The sequence below is a fragment of the Xyrauchen texanus genome, chromosome 47 (assembly GCF_025860055.1).
Source record: "Xyrauchen texanus isolate HMW12.3.18 chromosome 47, RBS_HiC_50CHRs, whole genome shotgun sequence".
In the NCBI taxonomy this organism is placed as follows: domain Eukaryota; kingdom Metazoa; phylum Chordata; class Actinopteri; order Cypriniformes; family Catostomidae; genus Xyrauchen; species Xyrauchen texanus.
In genome coordinates, this window is record NC_068322.1 from 14791060 (window position 1) to 14809583 (window position 18524).

An 18524-nucleotide genomic window follows, 5' to 3' on the forward strand; every position below is an offset into this window, starting at 1 on the left:
AGAGCAGCTAGACAGTAAGAGCCAGTAGGGAGACTGGAGGCAATGAGAGATGAAGACGACGTACTGTATGGCGTGACTGTCCTCCTGAGAACGTTCTAATGCTGCACTGACATCACCTTATCACGCACAGCCTGCACAGTCTGCAAGCAGTTAACATTCATTAGCTGCCCTAATTAGCTTTCAGCACCTCTGGAAGAAGCATAGAAACTCGTTTGTTACATGAAGCCACTATCTGAGTTTTAAATGAGTCACTGGTATACAAAGGAGACAGCCTGTGGAAGAGTGGGCAGAGGAGGACAAATATTAAATGAAGATGACGAAGGAATCATTTACCAAAATCACTCAGAGTAACCCAGTGGTGTTGAATATCTAGAGCCTAGGCTTTCCTTTATATTAAAGTTATTACGATGAGTAATCCGAACATTCAATATCAATGATTTCTGAGATTGAGAGTCAAGGACGATGCCAATCCTACCTAAAAACTACGGAAGTTATGAGTGGAGATCTTTCATGCAATTTTAATGTCATACATAACTGTTTTTTAAGAGCACAATTGCACAAACAAAAGCAGAGAAGAAAATTTTAGAGGGATAGTTCACCCAAAAATGAAAAATCTATCATGTATTCATGCACATGACTTTCTTTCTTCCAGCCTCAGTCACCATTCACTTTTATTCTATGGAGAAAAGATGGCCTGAAAGTGCCAAAGATCTTGATTGTAGCTAGTTGGTAAAAAAAAACCTAGTGTTGTTCCTTAAACGAGTCTATATTGTTATAAATCATTTATTAATAAGGTGTTTATGTTGAGCTGAATCCTGCTTTAGTAAAGCAGTATATTTATATGCGGTATGGTCTGTGTTTCGTGCTGTCTCTTGGATTTGGCTCTAAAGTGGCTCATAAAACAAGAACTGTTGTTTAGGATTTTTTTTCCAGGACTGTTTTCAGATTGGTCTATTAAACACAGCCAACAGAAGCGTTCCCAGCTCCTACATCACACTGGGCACAGACCTCTAATACACTCTCACACACATATACAGCCATTCTGTTCAATTGTAACAGCCACATGACAATACACATGAAAAACGACACTTACCAGACCTCTTGCACTGCAAATAGTGGCTTATGTAAGAGTACAAGGCCATACAGCAGGACAAGACAAACCAAATTACTGGTGTATAAGCAATGGAATGCAGTAATTTATGACTAATATATGCTATATGCAAACTGAAGTTAAGAAAAGAGAAAAACATTGCAAAGCAGATGCTAAAAATGGAAGCACTCTATCTGATCTAGAATCACAAGACGTTATCAGCACAAAGATTAAAAGAATGTTAACTAAATGCAGCACTGGGAATAGATGGGAAAATAATGTGCAAAACAAAGAAACAAGCAAAAACAAACACAAATGAGCAGGCACTGATTTCACATGCACAACTACACGGATCAGCCACAACATTAAAACCACCTACCTAATATTGTGTAGGTCCCCTTCGTGCCACCAAAACCACATCAACCCGCATCTCAGAACAGCATTCTATGATGATATTCTTCTCACCACAATTGTACAGAGCGGTTATCTGAGTTACCATAGACTGAGTTTGAATCAGTATGACCATTCTCTGTTGACCTCTCTCATCAAGAAGACATTTCTGTCCACAGAACTGCCCCTCACTGGATGTTTTTTGTTTTTCGCACCATTTGGCAGTAAATTCTAGAGACTGATGTGTGAGAAAATTCCAAGAGATCAGCAGTTACAGAAATACTCAAACCAGCCCGTCTGGCACCAACCTACACAATATTAGGCAGGTGGTTTTAATGTTGTGGCTGATCGGTGTATGTACTGTATATAATGTATGGCCAAAAGTCTGTGGTCACCAACACAATGCAGTGGTAACTGAGGCTGTCAATCCCTTAATTTCTCCTATATATCTATTTTCAATGTCATGTTGGAATTACTGTAATTACAAGCTGGCAACTCGGAGGTTCTACTCAAGAGCTATTCATGTCCTCGGGACCTTGGAAGTTATTCGTTTCTAGGACAGTATTAATAATGCCAAAATAGCTTTGCGGTTTATGCCAACAAAATATTTCATAATAAATTAATTCATTCTTAAAACTCAGTACGTTGTTGCATATGTCTAAGAACAAAGAAAACGTTTGAACTGTTTAATGGTTGAAGCTGCTGCCATATTGGTTCTTTTTACAAGACACGACTGTCAAATCGGAGCTTTCAAAGAGAGATTACATCTTGTAATTACGAGATTTACATTTGTATAAGTCGGAATCTCGTAATCACATTAAGTCCACGTCGACACTAATGTGTTTTTGATTGAAAACATGTAAATTTTACTACGTTTACACTTCTGAAACCACACTGGATCGCCGTTTACTCCAAAGAAAATGTACTTTCAAAAACGCTCTCTTTGGAAAAGGATGAAGTAAGAAAACTTAAAATATACATTTAAAATGGATTAGTGTGGATGTAGACTAAGTTTTCGTTTGAAAACATATACATTTAGCTACGCTTAACTTATCAACATTGGTTTGGTCATGTAGTGATTCAATGCTACAGAAAAAGATAAATAGTGAGAACAAGAATAAATTAAAAAAAAAGAGAAAATGAAGAGATTTACAAAAAACAAAAAAAAAGAGAGGAATGGTGAAGATCGAGCAGAATCATTGGGAGCAGATGCCCGGTCTCTCTTTCTCTCTGGTTGTTTTCTCTGGACTGTATTGCACAGTGCTGTGATGCACCTGTTTTGATGGAGACTCAGATCTGTCAATTGGGAGGTGGGTGGATATCCCACGCCTTGGACTTTATGAATTCTGTGTCTCCTAGCAACTACGAGAACCCCTTGGAATGTGTGTGCATCTCTCTCCATGCGGAGGACAGCCAGTGACGGAGTTCAGGGTTTGTTTGTGGGTGCAGAAGTATCACTCTCAGCTCAAGGAACCCCAACTGTCCCTGGAGCTGAATTCTCCCCTCCCCCAGCCTGTTGGCACCTTCACTTGAACATCCCTGTTACCACGGTAGCAGGAGGTCTCCTCGCATGGTGTAGGTGGGCGGATCAGCGTGTGACACGATTACACTTCCAGTGGGATAATTAGACTTCCCGTCTAAGGGAAGGGGATCCCTCTTCCTCATTCTGGCATAATGAATGATAGCATGAGGCCACAGTCAAAGATTTATGTTTATGGGCAAGATAACGAACAAATATTAAATATATTTTTTTATTTATACAGTGGCTCCAAAAAAGATTGAGACACCAAAGCGTCACTTAAAATTGTTGCATGAATGTCATAGCAATATATAATGTCAAAATAAGTGGCATATATTTTAGAGAAATCTATCTCATACACCATATTCAAGCAAAAAAACATATTTTTTTTTTTAAATAAGCTTGTTAGGTTTCAAATTATAAAACAAAATTTGACTGTCATGTTGTTAGACTTTGCTAAACATGCCCAAAGTAAATTTAAAGAACAACTTAAATTGCTCAGAAAAGGTAAAGTATAATTTTTTTTGTAGATGTCATTAGCTTATACAGTATATTCTGTTTCTAAATCAATGATATTCAGACATTTGTAAGTGTGACTTATAGTACATTTTCAAAAGTGTCCAACTACTTTTTGGCATCTGTGTACAGTATATTTAACAAATCTAATGTCTTATACAAACTTATGTGCTCAACACACACATGCATGCATGCACGTACACAGGCACGCACACACACATACATACACACACACATGTTGGTGCAGCTATCCTTATGAGGATTCTCCATAGACATAATGATTTTATACTGTACGAACTATAGAGATCTATCCCCTCACCCTCACAAAAGACTTTCTGCATTTTTACATTTTCAAAAAATAAAAAAGTGATTTGAATTATGGGGACACTAGAAATATCCTCATAAACCACATTTATAGCATAAAACCCTTGTAATTACAAGTTTGTAACCTAAAAAGGAATTCCTCGTAAACCACCCAAACCCGCACACACACACAATAACACTCAAACCCACAGTATATACTTAAAGAATGGCAGACTTTCTTCCTTAAAAACGCTTAATTCGTTCATTTCTTCATCCACAGTCCAGATTTTAAGATTAAAAGATGATCTTTTAGGTTGGTTGGCTTAAGTTACCATAGCAACATGCTATGATTTCCAAACACATACCTGATTTAACTGGCATTTGATCATGAGATTGAGAATAAACATGAATATTAAAGTAAAATCTACAGCAATAAATATTGACTGAGTCATCCTTGGATAATAAACATATAAAAGAGAGGCAAACAAGAGGACGAAGAGGATATGAACAGAGGCAAAATGGCAAAGGAAATGTGTTTGTGTACCTGAGAGAAGCCCAGGTTTCTACAGCCGTTGCAGGGAGTGAGCGCCTCCCACAGGCCTGATGGACCGCAGCTCTTTTCCTCCTCTTCCAGCTCCGTGTGCAATGGGAGAATGGGCCGCTACAGCCGAGAGGAGAAATGTAGAGTTACAGACAGTCAGCAGGAGTACACACAGGCTGAGATAGATTCTGGTCTCAGACTAAGCCAACACAAGATTAAGAAAAGCGTGATGCTCTCTATTGAAAAGCCAAGGTCCAAAATGAACAGGTCCAAGCATCAAATGTGAGTGGAAATAGAGCTTTGTGACTTTTTTTTAGGAAGTGCAACTGCATATACGATAGTCTGACACTTGCTGACCTTTTTTTTACTTGCTGAGGCAACCAAATGTAAAAAATGGTGCTAAAAACAGGAAACCAATAGGAAAATAGGAAGTGTATTTATTTTTATGTTGTAAATTCAGAACTCTATATGAATAATGACTAAATGTCTAAATCATTTCGGTCAAAGAGGACAGATATACAAACAGTATACTATAAACAATCAGATTTCAACTTTTTTCTATCTGTTTCATGAATTTCACCTTAAAACTGCAGGGTTCGTACAGATTTTTAAGAGTAAAATTCAAGCACTTTTCAAGCATTTTCAAGGTACCTTGATCATCTTTTTCAAGCACCTCGAATCTTTAAATATTATCCAATTCTAAATGTTACTTGAAAAAATGCAATGAGAAAAAAGCACCCTCTGTGATTTTAAACATTGCCTAATCTATAGAAATTTCAAGAATTCCTTTAAACCATTAGACTGAAAAATTACTCTTACAATTAGAAAAAACATTTCAGAACTTCTTAAACTACATAAAATCATCCACATGCAACAATGACAGCTTTGCAGATCTTTGGCATTCTAGCTGTCAGTTTGTCCAGATACTCAGATGACATTTCACCCCACACTTCCTGTAGCACTTGCCATAGATGTGTCTGTCTTGTCGGGCACTTCTCACACACCTTACAGTCTAGCTGTCTTAGACATTTGTATTTCTTGCAATGTTTTTTTAGCATGCTCCTCATTTACAATGTTGTGAGATGCCACCTCCTTCTCTTCTGTGCCCCAGTGTCACAAGAAAGTTTTGAATTACGTGAAAATAAAGTGATTTCGTAGCACTTTGTGTTCTCAATGCACATATTAAGAAAAACGCACCGTGCACTAGTAGCAAACCAACTCAGAGTCAGAACACTCCAGAGACGGATGGAGTTTGTGTGGGCTGTTCGCTGTTTGCACAATGTTAATCCAGACTAAAAGTATATTTATTTAATGAAATTGTAGCCTTTTGGGGGGGTTTAATAAATCCCACTAGTTCATATTGCATTTTTGATTAACTCAGCCTTATATTTAACATATGTCACATTGGTGTTCTGCCCTATTTTTAAATATTCATGTGATACCACATATTGATTGTAAAATATTCCAAAGTAAATTCAATTTTTAACAAAATCTTTGTCTCAGCTTATACCTTCAGAGTGTCTTAGTGCTGATAAGTGCAAACAGCCATTGACCATTTTTTTTTGCACAATTATAAACGTATTATTTCCTTGTTTTTTGACTCTCCTCCACATTGAGAGATTTTGTCTCGATGTCCAGCCAGCAGTCATTGAAATACTCTGGCATGCTGATGGAAGCAGGAGAGTCAGGTATAATTTATTTGGGGCCAATCTACCACAGTTAAGAATAGTAATTCCATGTGTGCACAACATCAAAGCAAGATGCAGGTACTTCCACGCTGACGAAACACCACAAACATAACAACTGTATATTATCTATTTCAAATTCAAAATTATTTTAGATCGTTTAAACTGTCAACAACCTAAGCAAAAATCAAGCATTTTCACAACTTTAAAGACTCTATCCGAACCCTGAAACTGAATTGGAATCTCTTTATCAGGCCTTCATCAAATATTTTTATTGGGGTTCATATCCAATCAAGCTGTAATTTTGACATATTATACCAAAAATATGAAAATATTATGTAAATGTGTGTGTGTTTAGGATACATAATGTTTGGAATGAAATTGTCCATAGCAAGTTAAAGAAGCCAGCCTTTTTATTTCAAAAACATAACAAATTGAATTTCCATCATTGTCATTTCCACAACAGAATTCTATTAAACCCAAAACAGAATTTGAGAAGTGTTTTAGTTTCCAGAAATTCACAGGGCTAAAAGTGCCCAAAGATGACGAAACACTTGTGTATATATTTTGAGAATTTACTAATTTTGCCATTGACAGGTGTGTCCCTCCTCAGAACCGTTTTATAAAAGTTGCAAATAACTCCAACCCCTTCAGATAAGACTTGACTGTGAGTTTTTGACATGTGACTGGAATTGATCCCATTGGGCAGAGGAAGTGTTGTTGTTATTGTTTATCTGGGCTCTGCAGACTAGTGATTGATTGACCTGGCATAAACACGTTTGATAGTATTGATCAAACAAACTCTGAACGCAGTGAAACAGACCGTGATTCAGTGATCACTGTGACAGTTAACCTACCACACACCTTCAGCAAATGACCGAAAAAATCTCAACAATCCATTCCGCTATTCCAAAGAATCTCTCAATAATGCATCTAAAGCGCACTTTATCTGTCCCTTACATAAGATGAAATCCATTCCATCAGCTGGCATGTTTATACCGCAATATGATGAAGTCAAAAGCAAGATTCTGTTTGTGTTAAATAACGTCAGTGATTAAATCTGGCAAACAGAAATGGGACTGGTTTAGAGCTATAAATATGTGTTATGAGATTACATAAACTGAGAGGGATACCAGCACTGCAAATGGTGTTTGAGCCTGTCCTCTATTGGTCAGAGGGAGATACTGCATCAACAGCGAACTCCTCATTATTCTAAGCTTATTATGACCTCCTAGCATTGATAGATTTGTGTTATTGATTTCTTTTCTACGAAAATGCGAAAACATTGTCTAATTATTTTAGAGGGATTTCTTAAGGTGTAAGAAAATACAAATCCCACTTTAAATCTACAACAAGCATGCAAAACTGTTCTCAGATTCGCCAAAAAAGCCATATTCTTTCATATATTTGTTTTCAAACACACCTTGCTTATTCGAGTGAGAGTGCCGTTCCGCTCTTCATCGGACAGCTGCCCACTGCCAAAGCTTTCCATGGACTGAGAGTGAGAAGAGATGGTCTGACACAGCTCCTCAAAGGAGCAATCCTTATCACGACAGATCTTTATTTCATTCAGCAACTTGGACAATTCCCCTGTTACAGCGTCGTCTACAAACGGAAAGAGAGAGAGGATGAATGAGGAATTTGAATTCATGAATAAGGAGTTCATGTTAAAATGTAGAGGATTTGAGTGTGTGAATGTGTATCATTATACCAAGTTTTTTTTTTTTTTTTTTTTGCCTATTTGTAATATTTAAGTATTTTAATTTCATAAAAAAATTCAATGTATCATTATAACATTGTACCAAGTTCACTCCAAAAAAAAAATGTTGGCCAATTTTTAATATTTAACCATTTCAATGTCATAACAATATAAAATATTTAACTTAAATTAATACAATTTAAAATATTCATGTTTGTTTTTTACTTTTATTAAAGACTGCTCAATTCAATTGGATTTAATTTTGTAATGAAATTGAAATGCATAAAACTTAAAATATTTTTTTTTGTGTTCTGACAAAATAATTTTCATGACCATTTCAGTTGATTGTGATACATAGATGGGACACGGTTTTTTGGAAATCATTCAAATTCAGACGAATTTGACAATAAAAGCACATTTTAGAGCTGACTAGAAAAATTTATATTCATAATAAATTTCACAGCTTTTAATATTTATTTAATTTCCATGACTTTTCCAGGCCTGGACAACACAATTATAAAATTCTCAGATCTTTCCACGTCCCCCAATTCTAGGTCAAAAGCACAGCTTACTCTATATAAATGTTTATTTACATAGCTTTTGTCTTAAGACCCATTACCTCTGTAACACCTCTTATTCACTCGTTTTCTCCCCTCTCTGATTATCAATATTTATACACTGAGACAAATGTTTGTTTTCTGGCATTTGGCTCCATGGTGTGCCGATCTGTCGTTTTGTGACTAGTAAACTTTACAAAGAGTTTTACCTTTGATCAATACGAAAATGCTGCCACAGCTGGAATGAAAGTCCAGCAGTAATTAATTCCACAAAGGGAATAAGTGAGCCTATGCTGCACTGCAACAGTTAACCAACAGATGCGCTGCTGACTACATTTTGAGCTGTTATAATGAACATACACATATCGTGTAAAACATCTTCTCTGTTATGTCACTATTTGTGTTCCTCTTGTGAAAATAATAAGCAGAATCATATTAGTTTTTAATTAATAACTTCTAAAAGATTTAGGTGTGCAAATATTGAATTAAACAGAATAATGATTTGCCTGAGAAAAACAACACAACAGACACTGCGCTGTAATGCAATAACATTACAACAGGGTGGCACACTATGCAGAAAAATGCAGCATTATGAACTGAATGTGATGAATATGTACACAGAAGTGTCTTTTGTCAATTGTAAACAAAACATTTTATTTAAAAGGTTCAGATGTAGCTATTTAGCTAATTTTTTAAAATCTTTTATTTGTCTTAATTCCATCTACTCCATTCTTATAATTGTATGCCTTTTTTAGGTCTATTTGTAAAGAACAGGTTGCACTAAAAGAGTCACAGTAAATCTGATTGAGCACACAAATGCATACTTTTATGCCGTAAGGATGGTGAGGGCACAGGTGAAGGTACTGATGTGCGTGGGGTTGGTACTGGACGCTGTCGTGATAGCTCTTCTTGAAAATTCCCTTTGTCACAATCCGACATCATATAATCTAGAGAGAGAGAGAGAGAGCTATTCATTTGCGATGTAACAGAGCGAGGTCATAACAGTAGAGGGGTTCTGGAATGACCAAGAATGAATTGAATAAAGAGAGAAAAATCACAAAAACACAACACCATATGCAAATACTTGATGTATTCGTATACATGTTTGACTTCATTAAAAGCAGTCATGTTCAGGAAGCACAGTTTATTTCTTGATTATGTGTTAAATCTAGGTTGCTTGATTAGATACACGACCAGCATGGAAGCACTCAAATGTCTTGTGGATACATGAAATGAAATACTGATGTCTCCTTTCTCAAACCTTCAATGACTTCAATATTCTTCATTATCTCAACATCTTAGAACAAATTTTGCTTTCTTTACATTCCTTTTCATCTTCTGACTCTTTTTTGTTTCTCCTTCCCCTTTCTTTCAGTTATCCTCCCTTCACTCTCCTTTAAAAGCATGCACTTGGGGCAGCAGTAATTGTAGCCTCAAACAACTATACGCAGCATAAGCCACATGATCACAGTGGAAACAACATTAGTTTCAGAGTCGTGTCAAGGACTGTAGATTAAAAAAAAACACAGCAAACGTGAGATTTACGTTATTTCACACTGAGGGTACTGGAATTCTGGTTCTGAGGACCACAGAGGCTGGGAGGAGAACTTTAATGTTGCCTCTATCCTGTAGGATAAAGGGGTATTCAGAAAGAGACAGGAGTGATTTAGACTAGTGTCAAATCGAAACATGTTTGAGCAGTCAAATGAGTTCTAAACTCCCAAAAATGCATTTTCATTACCCTCAATGTATAACATTGGCTATAAAGTGGATGGAAACAACATGAGAGCTAAAACGAATTTAATTTCAGATCCAGTTAACCACATCATATTCTTTTATGAGAGTGTATTTTTTGAAAACAAGGATGCAACGTTGGATTCTCCTGGGAAGAATAAACAAACTTTAGAATCATCTATGATGTTACAATAATAGAAAGTTCCCAATTAATTTATAACACGTGTATTTAGCATGTAATAAAACTTACTACGCATTTTTTTTTATCATTACATTTTTTCCACTTACAATAGCCAAGGTTTTTGTACTCAGAACAGTCATAGTTTTGCTTTTCATGTCGATTTCCATCCTCTCTCTGACTCTTAGATTTAAACAGGACGTTGTTTGCTGTTGTACCTTTATGATTATGCATATGCAGATTTGCTGTCAGGCCAAAGTTTACATTGCTCTATCTTTTAATAAAATCCTCTTTGCAAAGTCAAGTCGATGTATTTGTATAGTGCTTTTCAAAATACACATAATTTCAAAGCAGCTATAGCACTCTCTCTCTCTCTCTCTCTCTCTCTCTCTCTCTCTCTCTCATTTAAGTATTAATTTTGTCTCACTTGCTTGAAATGCACTTAAAATGCTATTTTTCTTCTGAAGCATTCCAAACGATTTTGGATGAGAACAGACCAAAATAACTTCTTTTTAACCATAAATCTTGACATCAGCAGTCTCCTTGGCAATCATTATTTCAAGCTTGATTACTCTTCCTAGCGTCATCTAGCCCTCTGCGAATGTGTCAAGAACTAGGAAGTGTAATTGAGCTTGAAATCATGATTGTGCCTAGAGACTGCAATGGTAATATTTATAGTGAAAAAGGAGTTATATTTTGGTCTGTTCTCACCCAAAAATTATTAGATCGCTTCAGAAGGTATGGATTAAACAACTGGAGATGTATAGATTACTTTTATGCTGCCTTTGTGTACTTATTGGAGCTTCAAAGTTTTGGCCACCATTCACTTGCATTGTATGGACCAACACACTTTTACATTTGGTTCCCCTAGTCTTAAATATTTGGTTACATCCATGTATTAAAGAAAATACATTCCAATATATATATATATATATATATATATATATATATATATATATATATATATATATATATATATACATACATAAACATACATAGACTGGCGACCAAAAGGATTATTGGAATAATGTACAGATTTTGCTCTTATGGAAAGAAAGTGTCATTCAACTGATCACAATGTATAGTCAGAACATTAATAATGTGAAAAATTACTATTACAATGTGATTTTTTTTTTCATAATTTCAAAGAGTTCTAATAATATTTTAAATAAATACAAAAATAATTAATATATATATACATACAGTGGATATAAAAAGTCTACACACCCCTGTTAAAATGAGACAAAGATAAATCATGTCAGAAATTTTTCCACATTTAATGTGACCTATAATGTGAACAGTTCAATTAAAAAACAAACTGAAATCTTCATGGGGGAAAAATGAAAATGAAAACCCTTACAATAACCTGGTTGGATAAGTGCGCACACCCTCTTATAATTTGGGATGTGGCTGTGTTGAGAATTAACCAATCACATTCAAACTCATGTTAAATAGAAGTCATTACACACCTGCCATCATTTAAAGTGACTCTATTAATCACAAATAAAGTTCAGCTGTTCTAGTAGGATTTTCCTGACATTTTCTTAGTTGCATCTCAGAGCAAAAGCCATGGTCCGCAGAGAGCTTCCAAAGCATCAGAGGGATCTCATTGTTGAAAGATATCGGTCAGGTACAAAAGAATTTCTAAAGCATTAGATATACCATGGAACACAGTGAAGACAGTCATCATCAAGTGGAGAAAATATGGCACAACAGAGACATTACCAAGAACTGGACATCCCTCCAAAATTGATGAAAAGACGAGAAGAAAATTGATCAGGGAGGCTTCCAAGAGGCCTACAGCAACATTAAAGGAACTGCGGGAATTTCTGTCAAGTACTGGCTGTGTGCTACATGTGACAACAATCTCCCGTATTCTTCATATGAATGGGCTAAGGGGTAGGGTGGCAAGACGGAAGCCTTTTCTTACAAAGAAAAACATCCAAGCCTGGCTGAAGTTTGCAAAAACAAACATCAAGTCTCCCAAAAGCACGTGGGAAAATGTGTTATGGTCTGACGAAAACAAGGTTGAACTTTTTGGCCATAATTACAAAAGGTATGTTTGGCGCAAAAACAACACTGCACATCACCCAAAGAACACCACACCCACAGTGAAGCATGGTGGTGGCAGCATCATGCTTTGGGGCTGTTTCTCTTCAGCTGGAACCAGGGCCTTAGTCAGGGTGGAGGGAATTATGAACAGTTCCAAATACCAGGCAATTTTGGCACAAAACCTTCAGGCGTCCGTTAGAAAGCTGAAGATGAAGTTCACCTTTCAGCACGACAACGACCCAAAGCACACATCCAAATCAACAAAAGCATGGCTTCACCAGAAGAAGATTAAGGTTTTGGAATGGCCCAGCCAGAGCCCGGTCCTGAATCCAATTGAACATCTGTGGGGTGATCTGAAGAGGGCTGTTCACAGGAGATGTCCTCACAATCTGACAGGTTTGGAGCTTTTGCAAAGAAGAGTGGGCAAATATTGCCACGTCAAGATGTGCCATGCTAATAGACTCCTACCCAAAAAGTGCTGTAATCAAATCAAAAGGTGCTTCAACAAAGAATTAGTTTAAGGGTGTGCACACTTATGCAACCAGTTTATGGTGAGTTTTTTTATTTTTATTTTTCCCCCTCAAAGTTTTCAGTTTGTTTTTCATTAGAATTGTTCACGTTATAGGTCACATTAAAGGTGGAAAAAGTTCTGACATGATTTATCTTTGTCTCATTCTTTTACATCACAAGAACCTGGCATTTTAACATGGGTGTGTAGACTTTTTATATCCACTGTGTATATATATATATATATATATATATATATATATATATATATATATATATATATATATATATATATATATATATATATAAATTAGGGCTGTCAATTTAACACGTTAATAACGTGTGATTAATTTTACCAAAAATAACACGTTAAAAGAATTTACGCATTTAATCGCAATGCTTTCCTGAGAAATTCAAGCTTGTAGTTCCACCTGTTTACTCCAGAGGGCAGTAAGTGAAATTTCAGCTGTGTGAGCAACACACAGTTTATTACAGTGAACAAAACATTAACAACTTTTCATCGGACATGCAACACAAACGTGCATTACGTTCTTGCATTCAAAACACTTGATGGAGCGCAAATGCGAACCAAGAGATCTCAAGATGTGTTTAAAGATTGAGTATTAAACTATATTTAACTTGACACAGTGACCTAAACATTTTACTTTTATGACGCAACACACCCGAGACACGACACAAGCATGTCTGATGCAGGTCGTATGGTCATTACCTCACAAATATTTAATTACCAACAAGGTTAAGGAGGTGTCCTTTAAACTGTTACACTGTTTTTACCCGATCAATCTTTATTTAAGAAACATGCTCCCGGAAATAGATCCACTTTGCTCCTTCTGTAATGCAGTAGATGAATCCGCCCCTCACCTTTTTTGGGAATGTGTCCACGCTGTAGTATTTTGGAGAACATTTTGTTTCTTTGTACGTACCTCTATTTTAACTAGTTGTTCTATGCTTTATAAAGACGTTTTATTTGGTTTTCACAGTTTTGATAACATAAGTTAATATTTTCTGATTAATCTGTTTATTTTTCTTGCCAAGTTTTTTATACATAAGTGTAAATTTATGTCTATAAAAGCCCCTATTTACACTTTTTTTTGTAAAGACTTAAAATATTATTTAAATACTCTTTGTACCTCCAACAACTCCAAAGCATTGAAAACCATTGCACTATGTAATGAATATAATGTCTTGGCATTATTGTAAACACAGTATTATTGGTATTCACAGTGAGGTTTTTGGCTTGACTGTGTCAGGGAGCAACAATTTCTCACAAACAATAAACCGCCATTGTTCTCAATCTAACAAAAACTTCCTGAAATGAACGTTATCAATCTGCAAGAATCTGCCTTCTGAATTTCTACCAAGAACACACTCCCTCATTAGCCTGTGCACGTGTGTGAGGGTGTAAGAGTGTGCTTTCATGAGCTTAACTTGGCAAGATTTTACCTTGTATGAGAGAAGCAATTTGTTGTGATTTCTGAGATGGGTGCTCTCTCAATATCTCTATAGCAGTTCTTCCCTGGCAATCTCTGATGTTCGCATCAATCCCTGAGAGAAAGAGAGAGACATCCATTTACATTTATTGCTTTTATCCAACTATATCATAAGAGAGATTGAGAAAATAAGCTTTTGGGACATGCTACTGCACATACAACAGTTTTTCCCAGAATATAAACTTTCCACAACAATAAAACTGCAACAGTGGAGACACCACACCCTTTCCAAAAGGAAGTTCCCAAATTCCCACTTCCTGTTTCACAGCTGGCATTGACAGGGACGCTGTAAGGTCACAGATCACACAGGGAGTTTAAACAGACCATGGCCCTACAAGACATAAATAACCCTTTCTTACACACACCCACACACATGTGAAGCACACAAAACACATCTGAGAGACATACCTGAGTCGAGCAGTAGCTGAACTACATTCATCTTTCCGAAAAGTGCAGCCTCGTGGAGAGCACTCCCTTTCTCTGTCTGAGAGAAAGAAATGCAACCTTTAAGTTAATATTTTAAATGCCTCACATAAAGAAAAGAATGGCAGTTATACTCTGTGATACTTTGACTGTTGCTTCTGAAGGGAGATTAAGTTGTCTACTGGGGCGAATGGCAGAGTATTTTATAACATGCTCAAATTGTGAATTACTTAACTACACCCAATTTAGCTCTGTAAACATTTATTCAGGGTTCTACAATTAACAGCAATGGCACTGTGAATTTATGAGGCTGACTGACAGAGAGCTGGGCAGGGAAGAGATCGGGTAAATGAGAGAGAGCTTCTTGCACAGTTGAGTGTGGATATTTTAACAGACAACCACAAGACCACACTTGATACCCAATTGAATCGGCCCCCATTGGCCTACATTAGTTAAGAGGCATCCATACACCTTCAATAGCTGCAGTGCAGAGATTTTCTCCCACAATATGGATCTGGATGATGATGCTATACACATTAAACAGGAACTGCAGAGACTAATTACCGTGTTACTTACAAGCCTGCACATCATATTCCTTCATATCCCCCTAATATACAAAGGTCCTCCAGACAGAGTATTTTTTTTTTTTCTTTTACAGGGGGCTGTGACCCTAGGGGTCTGCTGAGCTACTGCAGAGGGATCCACCAATTACTGATCAATCTCAAACAAATTTTGCTGTATACCCCCAAATACAATCAGACAGGCCTTTAGCCCCATTGTACCCAAACTTTCTTTTCAAGATGGCTTATAAGAAGCAGTGGCATTGAAAAGGCTGTTAGCTCATAGCTAAAAGCAGAATAATTATATGATTTGTTTAAAGGGGACTTATTATGCTAAATTCACTTGTACATGGTGTTTGTACATAAATGTGAGTCGGCATTGTGTGTACACAACCACCCTACAATGTTAAAAGTCCACCCGCTCCTCTTTCTTATATTTCTATTAATCAAAAACAGTTTGTCAAAATGAATGGTTTTCATTTCTGCTCTAAAGTGACATCACGTTAGAGCAGGCCTCACCCACGACTGGTGACGGACTCCACCCTATTATCATAGATACTCCCCTGAGTGATCTACACACAGTCCGCAATTTTTTCTGCACTGGAGCAGATACAGTGAGAAGAATAATGTCTACATTTCGTAAGCGTCTTATGTGTTCTGATGACGAACATAAGAATCTTCAGACTCCCAGCATCAGAGCCACTGAGGACGCAGTGGACAAATTTAGTTTTTGAAGGAAATGTGCCCCAAAACATACAAAAATGTGTGTATGTTTGTGCAAATCATTTTGCACTGGATTGCTTTGTGAATGAGTGTAAATACAAAGCAGGAATTTCCCAAAATTGATTCTCAAGCATGGATCAGTATCAACTGTTTGTGTTCCAGCTTTATATCCTGAAATCGTCTTTCCGAATCGTCTTTCCGAATGTGCTTGTTAGCTGATTCCATGGATAATGCAGCTAAAGTAACCATTGTCTCTGGTTGTATTCATGGAGACCAGAGCTATGTCGGTGGCAGGGAGCAGCAGCTCATATGCATTTAAAGAGACATGCACGAAATCGGCGTGATTTTGATTCCAACCAAATAGAGGCATTTATAACATGGTATAATAAATTATCCGTGGGGTATTTTGAGCTGAAACTTCACAGACACATTCTGAGGACACCTGAGACTTATATTACATTTTGTAAAAAGGGGCATAATAAGTCTCCTTTAAACACCAATAACAAACATGCTCTACATTGTAAATTTTGTATTTTTTATTCATGAAAAACATATTTTGTGTTTATGTTGACTACTATAAATTATTGATGTTTATTTTCTATTGACCCTTAGTATTCCTAATAAGTTCACTGAGCAAATAACTCATTGAACTTCTTATTAAAAAATTGTTAACTGTATTCAGGGTCTATTTACACTTAGTCAGTTCATGCATTTTTACAGATTGGATTACTATCCAATTGAAAAAGCTCATTCCATTTACACTTGGCAACATCAATGTTTCTCCGCTAAATGGATATAAATCTGATTTGCTATTCTCGCTTTATGCAAATAAAACATAGTAGACTTCCGTGATTAAGCTAATACCGGGCAGTGAATTTAAAAGGTGCGCTTTATTATTTGATTCCAAGTGACTTTTCCCAGAGTACATGTGTCTGTGTATGGGCACGCTCTGTGTTTTTCCCCTCGGGGCTTGTCGTAGGTAAGACGCGTTATGTGTGTCTGCTGCGCTAATGTCAGTGTTTAGTTTCAGTTTCTTCAGCGATCTGCATCAAATAAATGAGGAAAAAACTTCTGTCTTATTTCTTTGTCGTTACTTACTGCGTGACTGCACCCTATGCACATTTTCGGTGACAGCTGTTATGATTAGCATTTTTCCTATGCTGACACCGCGCTGTTAGGGTGGAGCAAAGTTTATATACGTGGCTTGGACAGCCAGATGCATTTACACTTGAATGAGTTTCATCTGAAATGCATCTCAAACCACCTCCTGAAGTGGTTTGAGAGATCGGATTGCAATCTGTCTCTAATGCAAGTATATGAATCAGTAATGAATCAGAGATTAACCTTTGATGTAATACTCACTTTATTGGAAAGCTGTTAACATGTATATAAGAAAACGTGTACAAATTTGGGTGGGCTTGATTGGGTAACTTCCCCTGTTTAATTTTCCCTCCACTGATGTAAAATTAAAATGTTAAGTGCAAGTATATGAATCAGTAATGATTGTTTTATGCATGCATTAGTATGTGAATACATTTATATGCTACTCTACAAGTTAATTTAAGTTTATACATTAAAATAGTAGGGTCCCTGCTCCATCTCACCTTATCCATTTGGCCCTTGGACTAAAAACGGTTGAAGACCTTTGGTCTATGCACAACTGCGTTAGATGGGTGTCTTTACCAAATATATTATTTCTCCCTGTGTTTTGTGGCATGAGCATTGCATTTAAGGTCCCTTATGCACCCTAAAGCTGCAAGTTCATGTTCAAAACAGTTTAACTTAAACGTCTTAAAGTGTCTCAAGCATTCTGTTCCATTCAGTTGCAGTCAGTTTTGTTGTTTATGAACACAAAGATGCATCCTGCGAATGCTCCCTAAACTGGATTACCATTCTCGTACAGAATTAATCTAAAACAGCTACGTATACTTGCATAGAACCAAGACCATGAGTGTATTCAGTGCTGTTAGTCTCTCCAAACCAGAGAATAGGAGAATTCAAATGTAATGCATTCCGCCTTCAAATTTTATCACAGTATACATGCAAAACATGAGCTTGCAGCCTCTGCGATTACTTACTTGGAGAAAACACTCTCTCTCAGAACAAACATTAACCCAGATGTGAGATCCATCCTTGAAGGTAAGTCCTAGTCCAGATCACTGCCTAATCCAGAACCAGCTAAAGAGCCTGTGTTTCAAAGTTCTAAATGAGTTCAGGCCGGAGTTCGGAATATACGTGGCATTCACTTTGGAGTGCACTGTTGCATTTTACCCAGAGTTGTGAACTGGGTTTGGGATGAGCAGGGAGCATGCCCACAATGGGACAGGAAGTGGGTCCCCCTCTTTCAATGAGGACCACTTCCTGTCCGGTTTCCCATGGCGATTAGCTATTGATATCACCAGATGTAGGAAATTGATTCACTCTCATTGAACTTCCAGGAATTGAGAGGTGGCGAGCAGATTGTCTTCCTATCTCTTTCTTTTTCTGTTTTACTACAGATCAGGGTTCTCATAAGTTTTATATTGACAAGACAATA

The 18524-nt window shown here is 36.8% G+C and overlaps 1 protein-coding gene across 4 annotated transcripts in view; it reads right to left on the reverse strand.

Moving 5' to 3' along the window:
* The window catches only part of LOC127638898 (ankyrin repeat and sterile alpha motif domain-containing protein 1B), a 187726-nt gene that overhangs the window by 108868 nt on the left and 60334 nt on the right, over positions 1 to 18524 (reverse strand). For 3 of the 4 annotated variants that reach the window (XM_052120632.1, XM_052120631.1, XM_052120633.1), the window contains exons 5-9: positions 14691 to 14766; positions 14236 to 14337; positions 9125 to 9247; positions 7468 to 7649; positions 4363 to 4479 (exon numbers count right to left, since the gene is read on the reverse strand). In XM_052120632.1, the coding sequence (XP_051976592.1) occupies positions 4363 to 4479; positions 7468 to 7649; positions 9125 to 9247; positions 14236 to 14337; positions 14691 to 14766 (600 nt within the window). Of the gene's footprint in view, positions 1 to 4362; positions 4480 to 7467; positions 7650 to 9124; positions 9248 to 14235; positions 14338 to 14690; positions 14767 to 18066; positions 18249 to 18524 lie in introns of those variants that run through there. The other variant, XM_052120634.1, reaches the window with a different exon arrangement.